The sequence below is a fragment of the Humulus lupulus genome, chromosome 2 (assembly GCF_963169125.1).
Source record: "Humulus lupulus chromosome 2, drHumLupu1.1, whole genome shotgun sequence".
Classification (NCBI taxonomy): Eukaryota; Viridiplantae; Streptophyta; class Magnoliopsida; order Rosales; family Cannabaceae; genus Humulus; species Humulus lupulus.
In genome coordinates, this window is record NC_084794.1 from 117736069 (window position 1) to 117749354 (window position 13286).

The 13286-nt window shown below is 31.6% G+C and overlaps 1 protein-coding gene across 1 annotated transcript; it reads right to left on the reverse strand.

Moving 5' to 3' along the window:
- Positions 1 to 319: 319 nt before the first annotated feature.
- LOC133818408 (uncharacterized) lies at positions 320 to 1922 on the reverse strand. Its single transcript, XM_062251264.1, has 2 exons — positions 1769 to 1922; positions 320 to 1314 (listed from the first exon to the last, which is right to left on the reverse strand). The coding sequence occupies exons 1-2, from the start codon at positions 1781 to 1783 to the stop codon at positions 778 to 780; spliced, it is 552 nt and encodes a 183-aa protein (XP_062107248.1). The 5' UTR covers positions 1784 to 1922; the 3' UTR covers positions 320 to 777.
- Between the last annotated feature and the right edge of the window lie 11364 nt (positions 1923 to 13286).

Below are 13286 nucleotides of genomic sequence, written 5' to 3' on the forward strand. Positions count from 1 at the left end.
ATAGCTCTACTGTTATTAAATGTTTGAAGAATCAAGTTGATGGCTTTTTTTGAGCTTTGATGTTTTGATCTGTAGGTTTAGGTCCTCGGTTTCTTTGTTTGATAACATCAATTTATGTATGTCAGCAGAGTTGCTGATCAATCTCCTCACTATTGCGCTTATGCTGCTGCTATTGCAGATAATAGCTCTCCTGACTCCTGAGTTGTTTCCTTTGTTCTGTTTTAATGAATTTTCATTTCCATTAATATATATATAATAATAATAATCATGCTAGATCTACTTTTACACACACTACGAAATTATTAAAACAAATCCCATATGGCATATAATCAGAAAATCATTTTATTTATAATCTACCCGGAACCAGACCAACAAAACCCAGATAGTACAGCATATATATATGTGGACATTTGGTATTATCAGAACCAATGCATGTCTACCACGTGGCATGCTGGCATTGGTGAGAAACCCAAGCTAAGTGATGTAACTTGCTTAATTTCACTACCTCCGGTTCCATGTACCCCACATATATACTTTTTACCTGATTATACATGCTCTCGTTCCTTATTAAACAAACTAAGCAATACTTAAATTTGAACTTATTTTGGTGACATAGCAGAACGTAAACATAAAAGTCCTAGAGTACTAGAAACAAGGATCCAAACCCACCAAATTACCAACACACTCCTCTCTCTCTCTCCACTCACTCACTCTCTCTCGATCGCTCTCTCTCTCTCTCTCTCTCTCGGTCTCTGCATGTAGACTTGTTATAAATCATTACTCATCAGCTTTCTCAACTGGGGATTCAGTGACAGCTTTCTCCTCTGTCTTCTCTTCTTCCTCTTTGGGAGCTTCAGGGGCTTCTGGCTCTGCAGCAACAGTATCCTCTGTTGCGGCTTCGGTACTCTCCTTAGTCTCCTTCTCTGCTTCTGTCTCCTTTGGTGTTTCTTCTTCAGCTGTAGTCTTCTCCCCCTCGGCAGGGGTAGCAATCTTCTCTTCCACTATTACTGCTTCCTCAGTCACAACCTCCTTGGGGGCCTTCTCTTCTACCTTAACAGGGGTTTCAGCTGTGCCTTCTTCTGCCACCGCCACAGCAGTCTCTGCCTCCTTTGGCTTCTCTTGCACATCTTCAGCCGGTGGCTCCGCGGCTTCGGTCTCCTTTGGCTCCTCTGCGGCGGCGGGTGGAGGTGTCTCGGTTGTCACTGGGGCCTCTTCTGTTACTGTTGTAGTAGCAGGAGCAGTAATCTCTTGTTGAACTACCTCAACTGATTCCTCAGTCTTCTCCTCTGGGAGAGCTGTCTTTGCTGATGCAATCTGTGACACGCAAAAATAACCAAATTAAAAAGTGAACTATAGTTATTCAGAAAACTTTTATATAATCATTTATAGCACCAAAAATTATATGGATACAGAATACAGTAGTAGTGTACTTGTCACAGTTCGATCGAAGTTGCGCTCTACATGCAACTCATGCATATATAATAATAAATATAAATGACAATTTAAAGTATTTACCAAATATTATGTTCTATGTAATAACATCAATATTATGATCGCACTTTTATATAATATATATATATATATATTTATATCAATTTCGTATGAGATGATGTTTCCAGCAAGGTGATGTAGTTACTTTCTGTTTGGATCGTAACTGAAGATACATATGATCGACTAATTTAAAGATTAAGGTAAGTATTTATATATATAAATATATCTATATATGTCTGTAAATATGATGTAAAAGAAGATAAGCTATAAGAATCACCTCAACTGCGGCCATGGATACTGAATCAGAGAGTAAAAAAAATACTACAAAGAATAAACACAAAAGCGAAGCTTTTAGAGAGTAGAAGGAGAGTATAGGAGTACTAAGAAGCAATTGCTAATTTGAGATGGGAAAAGGATCAATGAGAGTAGTATTTATATATGAGAGAATAGGGGCCTCAACTTGAAGAGAGAGATTTCACATATATAATAATGACAGGATAAAATAAAATAAAATAAATAGTGGGAACTTTTGGAATCTTGAGATTTGACACCAAAATTTCATCTCACGGAATTAATGGATATAAGCATGCTTGGTAATAGTGTTACATAAAGTCTTGGAATTGATGTTATATTAAACAAAGTTACAATCTATATTAGTATATTATAATTAGTAAAAATATGCCGTAAAAAAAAAAAACTTGGCGCATCAAAATAATTTTGAATGTCCAATTTAAGAATGTTTAATCTGACTAGCGTAATTCTAATTTAATTTTAACACATATAGATCGAGTAACAATGCTAAGTTTCTTAACCATTATATATTTATCAGTTCCACATGTGAATGTGATTTGGTTTACTATTGGTTTTTTTTTCCAAAGACTATAAAGAGATAAAATTAAAAAAGTAATATTATGAAAGTATAGATGTTAGCTCAACATAAATTCCTTGGCCATTATTATTATTATTATGGAGAATCATCATTCGCTTTTTGGTTGTGTGTGTTGGTAAATTGGTGTGCTTTGTGCAGTCGGGCAAGTAGGGTTACCATGTGCGATGCTCCTCTCATGCAAATGTCCAGTAATTGAACCTTATCAGTCTTCCCACTCTCTAAAAACTCTAACCCTTTGCTTAAAACTCTCGTTCTTGTGCATCCGATTCCATCGATTTCTCCCATCTTTATCTCAAAACTCACTGCTAATTACAATGACTACTATTTTGGGAATATAAATTCAAGTGGGCTTTTTTTATTGACATATATGGTATTTTTTCTGTAGCAACACATAAGGTCTTTTTAGTTCTTCTTTTCTATTAAGTTTTTTTTCATTGTTAAAATGATCACGCATTTGTTTCCTAGGGATATACGTCAGATAACGCCGTGTAACTATATATCAACCAAATACAACTATCCAATATATAATATATCTTTTAGACACACATCAATCTTGATATATTATTTTTTCGTTACTTGATTATTGATACGCCTACTGTTATTAAAAAATATATAAAATTAACTTTTAAAATTTTAATTGAATCCATATGATCTACGATATGTGAATATCAAAGATAGTATTTAGCACTCCTTAAAATTATCAAATAACTTTAACTATGGCTTAATATATTAAATTTTAACAAACTCTGGTTGTCCTGGGCCAGATTTATTTTTTATTTTATGTCGTGGTTCTGCTTCTATGAACCAATGTTTCCCCAAATGAAATTAATTGATTGTATACCCCACAAGTAGATATTGATATAATTAATTTTGTTAGCTCGTACAGGTTATGCAAGGCTTGATTTGGAGGCATTTTAACATCACACAAGTCATCAAAGGTACAAAAAGCAAAGGTCGGTGTTTAGTGTGGGTCCCAGACCACCAATAGCTATAATTTACTTATTGGAAACGAATAAAAACCGACGTGGCAAATTTAAGTATGGTCCACCGCCCCTTGTACATCTTTCTACTTACAAATCACCATTATTTTTTCCATCTAGTACCAGATCAAAAGCTAATGGACCCCACTCAATGAGTCGACCCATTTGTATTATCTCACACTGGGACCCACTTTCTCTTGTCTCATTGGCCCGAATGAAACCTGAATTCATACATTCCATTATGCCTCTTTCATTGTCCACACCCGCCACTTCACTACTTTATAATATTATGTCAAATTAACATAACATCGAGGTGTAAAATTTTATTTAAAAACAAGATTAATTGAAACAGTTAGCATTAGAAAAAAAGTAAGATCACAGATTTTTGTTTTGATTAATTAAATGGTTTAATTATCGAAATATTTAAGTGCCCTTTTCTTATTTTTGTTGTCCTCACTTTTTTTCCTTTCAAAAGAGACATGAGTGCTAATCAATATCAACAAAGATCACTAATTTGAATAAAAGAGTTTTAATTATGAATTTATGAATGGTGGTTCGCCTAGCAACTAGTCTAAAAGTTTACTTCTCACTGTTTGTTACTCTTTTTTCTTTATTGACGGATAAAGGAATAGAAGCTTAAATCTTAACTAATATTGAAAGTTTACATGTTATATTATCACAAATTATGTTGGTTTTTACATGTTTTCAATTTGAGCAGCCGCATTCTAAATTTATTTGTCAGTTAACTGCAGGGACTTCCGTAATTTCATACTTTTCTCCCCTTCAATTTTATTTTTTTTCAACAATATCTTCATTCTTAATTAATAAATAAAAAACAAATATTTCTATTCTTTTTATATATTTATATATATAATAAGTTGAACGTGTAATACACGTTTATTTAATTTTAAACTTGTAAATATTATCTATAATTTTAATAAAAATTTATTAACTTTTTTTTAATATATATATAATAGAATGAATTATACTTCTATAATATATATAAATATTTATATCAATAATCTCTATATATATCACATCTAAACACAACGTTGCCATAAATATATATTTACATGACTACATGACATATATATAAAATACAATAATATTTAAAAAGAAATTATTAATAGAAATAAAATAAGAATAGAAAACTCATAGTAGACAGTAGTATGAATGCATCAACTATTTTTAATTTCTAATGTATCTTAGAATGTTCTTTGATGAATTTGATGAGGAAAAAATCTTCAATCACTTAATAAAAAACAAACTATCACACAAATTTATAAGATAAAAAAAATAATATGTATGCTTTTATTATTTTTAAATAAATATGATTTAATTATTTAAAACATCATAAAATATTTTTAAAATATCTTATTTTAATTAATTATTTTTTGTTTAAGTTTATGTTTTTTCTACTTTTTCAAATTGGCAGTGACAACAAAAGATTATATATTATATGTTTAATTAAATTTTATTGAAGTTATAAAATATATGGTTTTATAATTTTTAAATAATTATCATTATAAAATATTTCAAAAATATCATATTTTAATTTGTTTAATTATTTATTTATTTAATTTTATTTAAGTTTAAGTCATATTTAATTAAATATAAAAATATTGTGTTAAATATAAGAATATTCCGTTAAAATTAACGAAAAAAAATAAAAAATCGATAAAACAAATTTTTTTCGTTATCTACACATATTTTCCCAGTGCAAATATGTATTGGTTGGCTGCTATAAATAGAAAATGAGAACCAAAAGTTATTTTCTCAGTCAATAAATTAAAGTTTGAAGTTTGAAGAGCCTGCGATTAATGTAGTTTTGAAACGGAGAGTACTTAGAGTACAATAATTCGATATATGCAGTTGTTTGGCCAGCTAGGCTAACGTGCTTATTGGATCGACTTTCTTCTATAAATATATATATATATATATATTTATAGCTCCAAGATCTATAATGAGTGATAGTAATCAGTACTTTAGGATAATATTTGATACTTTGGAGCTGTAATTTACATTCGGGATCACAATAGTTAGTAAAATAGGGTTGAGTAATAATTTAAACAGATAAAATTTATATTCAATATTTTCAAAATATATATATATATATACACATTCAATATTCATACACATAATATAACATTTCTTTTAATTATTAGACACATATTTTTATGCTTTTATACAAATTAATTTTGAAGCATTAGAGTTTTGTTGTAGCCTATTAATCTACTTTACATTACGATAGATACGTGGCCAATTACTTAAGTTAAATGTCATTTATTTTAATAATAAAAAAGTAGTTACTAATGTTTTACAGACTAATTGAATCATTTTTAAAAAAAAAAAAAGACTAGTTGAATTATTTTACTAACAAAGAGAAAGACTAAAGAATGAAATGTATAAAGCAGATCCCAATAAATATATTTATAAATAAACTTGGAACGAGAGGCATGGTTGAACGACAGTTCTGCGTGCCGTTTCAATCAGAGATGGCTCTTTTTGGGTAAAAAAGGGATTTCGAGGTTTGGCAAAGGTAATTCTCAGGTTTAAGTTTGGAGGACGGTGGAATGGGTCCACCTATGGACGGACCTTTACAGCATTTTCCACCAATGGAAAACTGCCACGTAGAAAGACCCACCGCCCAAGTACGTCACGTGCGTCTTTGTCCGATGTGATTGGGTGTTTTGGATTCAGCAAGAGGTAGCGGGCCCACTTCTAAACGAATTATGATTTGACACGACAGGTTGGAAGAATTGCCAACTGATATCTCTTGCTTTCGGATGTTCATTGGCTCTGGTCAACGCCATGGATGATTGTGGTTTAGGGAAGGTCACTTTTGAGTTGGATTACTCTTTAGAATTAGCCAATGCTCAATCTCCAAAGTGTAGTGGCTGAATTTAATTCTCAATCTCTCATTGTAAATTTGGATGGGATGGCAGTGTAGGAAAACCATTTCGTATATAATAAATATAATATTTATACGTACTAAATTAAAGATATATAAATATTATAATTATAAATAATATAATATAAATAATTTAAAATATATATAATAATATTATAATTATAAATAATAATATATAAATAACTATAATATAAATGACAATATTATAATTATAAATAATATAATATAAATAATTATAATACAAATAGTAATTATAATTAATTTACACAATAATTATAAAGAACAAAATAAAAGCCGAGGCCTGTGCAACACACAGTTTCCTTAAAACAGATTCGCCGCCTCTATGAGGTTTCGACGTCTATCTCCCAGAATACAACAGTGAACGACAAGTAACTCAATTACTTCGCCGAACCAAATATGCTCAAACTCTATCACACTAATGAAAAATCTAAGAACTCTAAAGAGTAAAAGAGAAAAACAATATTAAAAATATATATCTTTAATCTTTAAAGGAGAAGACAAAATATATATATATATATATATATGAATATAAGTTTTTGGTGTAAAAGAAACTAAGACCACTAAGGTCTAAATATAGAAATTTCCTAAGGCACAATTTTATTCCCAAGCAATGTGGGACAACAATCCAATTTGCTTTTTCATTCAAAATATCCAACAATCCCCCACATGAATGAAAAAGCTGACTCAAGAAAAACCAACAAAAGAAATAGACCTAGGTGATAGAGTTCAACGGTAGAAACCTGCATAGGATAGGTAGGTGTTACCCTTTGAACCTTCCCTTGTGTAAGTATATTTTCTTTACTGGCTGATCAGTAGACGCGATGTCTTTGAACTGTTCTGCCGTTCGTGTAAACGATGATATACCACACACAGGAATCTTCCTGACATATATTGGTTCTCAAGATTATGTTCGTTTTGGCCCTGAACATTTTCCTGGTTCTGCAAGAGATATTCTAGGAATTGAGCCCTTATTCAATCCCTATAGAAGCGGCCCATCTTCTCTCTCACATAGGTGATTTTCTTAATTAAGAGTAACCCGTATTACTCTGCTCGACATTTCAACGCATAAGAAATCATTAAAAGCATAGCTTAACCTTTTCCTTACGGTTTATCACTGTTTCATCATAGGAATGGACAATGAGGATAATCCCCACAGTGATCCAACATAGTCTTTACAGTTTTAGTTGTCCCTTTGAACCTAGATCTTGGGATCTCTAGTCAACTAGGTGGGGTGTCTACTGTATTGACTTTATTCATTCATGGGCTTTAGACCCATTCCTCTCGATGATTTTTCAACCAACTCTCTATTTAACCCTTTGGTTAGCGGATCCGCAATATTATCCTTTGACTTCACATAGTCAATAGAGATAAATCCAGTTGAGAGTAGTTGTCTAATGGTATTGTGTCTACAACGTATATGTCTAGACTTACCATTATACATATTATTATGTGCCCTACCAATTGCAGATTGACTATCGCAATGTATGCCAATAGCTGGCACTGGTTTAGGCCATTTTGGAATATCTTCTAAAAATTGACGAAGCCATTCAGTTTCTTCGCCACACTTGTCTAAGGCAATAAACTCAGATTCCATCGTGGATCTAGCATTTACCATTTGTTTAGAAGATTTCCATAATACAGCTGCACCACCGAGTGTAAACACATATCCACTCGTAGACTTTGAGTCTTTCATATCAGATATCCAATTAGCATCACAATACCCTTCAAGTACTGCTGGATATTTAGTATAGTGCAGCCCATAGCTACGAGTAAATCGTAAGTACCTAAGTACTCTTGTTATTCCTTTCCAGTGGTCAGACCCTGGATTACTCGTGTATCTACTCAGTTTACTAACTACGTGGGCTATATCAGGTCTTGTACAACTCATTAAGTACATTAGACTTCCAATAATTCTAGAGTACTCTACCTGAGAGACACTCTCCCCTTTGTTCTTGAACAAATGTAGACTCGAATCTATAGGGGTTCTGGATACACTAGAATCTTCTTTGTTGAATTTCTCAAGAATTTTGTCCACATAATGTGACTGACTTAGAATGATCTTATCAGATGTCCTTGAGATTTGAATCCCCAAAATGACATCTGCAAGACCCATATCTTTCATGTCAAATTTCGAGTTCAACATACTCTTGATAGATTTGATCATCTTATCACTGCTTCCAACAATGAGCATGTCATCTATGTAAAGACACAAAATGACATAGTCATTATCTATTTCTTTAACATAAATACATTTATCGCATTCATTGATTTTGAAGCCATTTGCCAACATAGTTTGGTCAAATTTCTCATGCCATTGTTTTGGTGCTTGCTTTAAACCATATAAAGATTTCACCAATTTACATACTTTTCTTTCTTGACCTGGGGAGGAAAACCCATCGGGTTGTTCCATATAAATTTCTTCATTTAAATCCCCATTTAGAAAAGCAGTTTTCACATCCATTTGATGTACTTCAAGATTGCGTAACGCAGCAATAACAAGTATCATCCTAATGGAATTTATTCTCGTCACAGGAGAATAAGTGTCAAAGTAATCAAGGCCTTCACGCTGCTTATAACCTTTAATTACAAGTCGTGCCTTGTACTTATCAATTGAACTATCAGATTTCATTTTCCTTTTTGAAAATCCATTTGGCCCCTAAAGGCTTACATCCTGGAGGAAGATGTACTAACTCCCAGGTGTGATTTTGAAGTATGGATTCAATCTCACTACTAATAGCATCTTTCCATAAAGAGCCTTCAGTGGAGTTCACAGCTTCATCAAAGCTTTGAGGTTCACCTTCTAGCAAATAGGTCAGAAAATCTGGACCAAAAGATTTTTCTGTTCTAATTCTTTTGCTACGTCTAGGTTCATCCTCACATTCTTGACTTTGACCCTGACTATTTTCAGCAATAGTCTCATGTGTTCGTTTCAACGAACTTGAATCCTTTTTTATCTAAGAGGAAATACGTGTTCAAAGAACGACACATTTCTGGATTCCATTATCGTGTTTTTGTGTATGTCAGATATTTTAGACTCATACACCAAAAACCGATACGCACTACTATTATGTGCATAACCAATGAAAATGCAATCAATAGTTTTTGGACCTATTTTTACCATTTTTGGTAAAGGTACAGCCACTTTGGCAAGACACCCCCACACTCTTAAGTATTTGAAGGAAGGTTTCGTTCCTTTCCATAACTCGTAAGGGGTCTTATCTTCTTTCTTTTTGGGTATCTTATTTAAAAGATAATTAGCTGATAAGATAGCTTCTCCCCACATGTTCTGAGGCAATCCAGAACTAATCAACATCGCATTCATCATCTCTTTCAACGTACAATTTTTCCGTTCAGCAACACCATTTTGCTGAGGTGAATAAGGTGCAGTGGTTTCATGGATGATTCTATTTTTTGCACAAAATTCACGAAATGGTGATTCATACTCACCACCTCGATCACTTCTCAACATCTTAATCTTTTTTTTAAGTTGATTCTCAACTTCGGTCTTATAGAGAACAAATTTCTCTATAGCCTCGTCTTTGCTTTTTAGCAAATACACATAGCAGTATTTCGTGCTATCATCGACAAAAGTAATAAAATACTTATTGCCTCCCCTTGTTTGAACAAATTTTAAATCACATACATCGCTATGGATTAAATTTAGGGGTTCATTATTCCTTTCAATCGTTTTGAAGGAAGACCTTGTTAGTTTTGCCTCAACACAGGTTTCACATTTATGATTTGAATCAATGTGGAATTTTGGTATGTGATTCAAGTTAATTAATCTCCGTAGAGTATCATAATTAACATGTCCTAGTCTACCATGCCAAACATTGGAAGACTTAAGCAAGTAAGTAGAAGAGTTATTAACTTTATTGATAATTGGTTTAACAACCATTACACTGAGTTTAAACAACCCATCAGTTACATAACCCCTTCCCACATACATTCCACTTTTGGGCAGAATAACCTGACTCAAATACAATTCGGAATCCGTGTTTGTTCAACAGTGAACCAGACACTAGGTTTTTCCGGATCTCTGGTACGTACAGTACGTTGTTCAGAGTCAGCTCCTTTCCAGAAGTCATTTTTAGGATCACACTTCCTTGACCCGCAATTTTAGATATGGCAGAATTTCCCATGAAAATCTTCTCGCCATTATCTACCTGTTCAAAAGTTTTGAACAGACTCTTGTCTAAGCATACATTCCGAGTGGCACTAGTATCAATCCACCACTCCACTGGGTTGGAATTGACTAGGTTTATCTCAGACACCATGGCTGATAGATTTATTAGATCAAACTTAAAGAAAATTCTTAGGTTAGCCTGAAAGGGTAAAAAACCTAACCATTCGTGGTCTAGCCTCTCGTAGAATATTTCTATTAAGTATTTTATCCAGCCTCAAATATCTCTACTAGATAATTTCCAAAGAACACTAGAAGAATGGTCTAGCCCCTGCCTCAGCAGTCTAGTTTCTTTGAAAATATTCAGTTCCCAGAACTTCTCTAGTGAGATTTAAGTTCAAACGAACTTTTCGCAATAACAATATCTTTCAATATATAGATATAGAAATATCACTGATAGATTTATTAAACATTATAATAATATAAAATATATCTAATATTCAAATATTATATTTAAACAATAATCAGTTTTAAGATTGTAGGAAAACCATAGCGTATATAATACTTGAATAAACGCAATATGATAAATACAATATTTATATCTACTAAATTAAAGATACATAAATATTATAATTATAAATAATACAATATAAATAACTTATAATATATATAACAATATTATAATTATAAATAACAATATATAAATAACTATAATATAAATGACAATATTATAATTATAAATAACATAATATAAATAATTATAATACAAATAGTAATTATAATTAATTTACACAATAATTATAAAGAACAAAATAAAAGCCGAGGCCTGTGTAACACACAGTTTCCTTAAAATAGATTCGCCGCCTCTACGAGGTTTCGATGTCTATCTCCCAGGATACAACGGTGAACGACAAGTAAACGGTGAAAAATCTAAGAACTCTAAAGAGTAAAAGAGAAAAACAATATTAAATATATATATATATATATATCTTTAATCTTCAAATGAAGACAAAATATATATATGAATATAAGTTTTTGGTGTAAAAAAAACTAAGACCACTAAGGTCTATGTATAGAATTTTCCTAAGACACAATTTTATTCCCAAGCAATGTGGGACAACAATCCAATTTGTTTTTTCATTCAAAATATCCAACAGATAGCACATGTGAGATTAAAATTGAACAAAACTATACAGTGATCACATCGTTCATGTGAAAAGATTTTGAAATAAAAGTGATTCATTCTCACTCCTTTATCACAATTGTAAGATCCAAAAATTTTGGTTTATAGTGTTTTTTTTTATTCATTATTTTTTAAAAGAATATGTAAAATGTATGGTTTCATTAATGACCTAAGAAATAAAGAACGATGAGCTATAGATATTTAACATGTGTGCTTTAGTAGAGGTGGTACTTGCCAGAAACTTGATATAGCTTTCGATAAAATCGAGCCTCATTTTTAAAGAAGATGAAGCATCAAAAAAAAGAAAAAATAACTATTTAATTTAATGATGCCATGGATACTAGAATAAATATTTCATTTCCTTCTTATGTATTGTTGTTAATTCTCTAAATTCTTAGTTGCTCTTCTTTTATTCATTAAGTTATAACTAAACAATTTGGCTTACCAATCAAGAGGCATGATTTTTATTATAAATAGTTGCTTAGTAATCTCATCTAGTTAAGTGATGTAACCAGAGGAAAGAAAGTCTTGTCAGTTTCGTGGGATCTTAATACTGTTTTGAAATTTAAAAAAAAAATATTGTTTTGAAAAGATTAACAAATGATGTACTTGGGTTTGAGGGATTACATTTTTCTTATAAGTAAAGCTTGTGTTGAAATGGATTTCCAAGATTCACCGCAAAAACCGTGACATGGTAAGTCCAGTTGTTATACCCATTTTTTGAGCATGTGACGTGTCAAAAAATAGCAATGATTATGATCTCAGACTTGATCGCTATTTCATTTATTAGAAAAATTATCAAAACGTATAGTATTCTTATTCTTACAAAGCAAGAAACCAAACACACTCATAGAAAAAGTTTGGTCACCTAGTTCCATTCTTCTACTCCTGTTCGTTTAAGAAGGTCATCACGTGCTAACAGAAGAAGTCTGATCGCTTAAAAGCATTATTCTATGCTATGTTCGTTTGACATAACTTATAGTATGCTAGCAGGAGGTTACCTACTTATGTGTATATATTCCTGATCGTTCGTGACAAGCTACCAACACTAACAGGATTGAAAGTGAATTATTACAAAGTCGCCATTATATCGAAATACAACTGTATTTATGTAATTATAGTATTGTATATGTGCCAAACCCAATAGATTAGATCCACAACTCAAATGTAATTCTAAACTCTTCACTATATATAAGAGGAGATGAGATCCAAATAGGGAGAGGGGGCAACTCATAATGCTGAAACCTCATTCTTGTACCAATGGGTCCTTATGTAATATCAAAGTGAAGGAGGACTATAGAAGAACCGGCAACGTAAGTTCGCCAGAAATTATGTTTCTTCAAGCTTAAACATCAATAAAAGTGACTAAGTAGACGTAGGTCATCTTTTTTAGGTTGTACCACTATAATATATTGTGTTATTTATTTTCTCATATCTTTATTCTTGAATCAATGCTCTAATATTATCAAGTTGATGAAAAAATCGAGTCAACACTAGCACATTTCAATTTTTTTTATTTATTTAAAACCATTTTAATTATTAGATTCATTAATATACATACATTAATCTAATACATTAATACATAAAGATGAAAAAAAGCATATCAGTCGAAGAAGAATCAAGAATTATTGTTATCTTTTCGTATTAATGTTTGAACATCCAATCCAAATTCTTTCAACAAAATACTC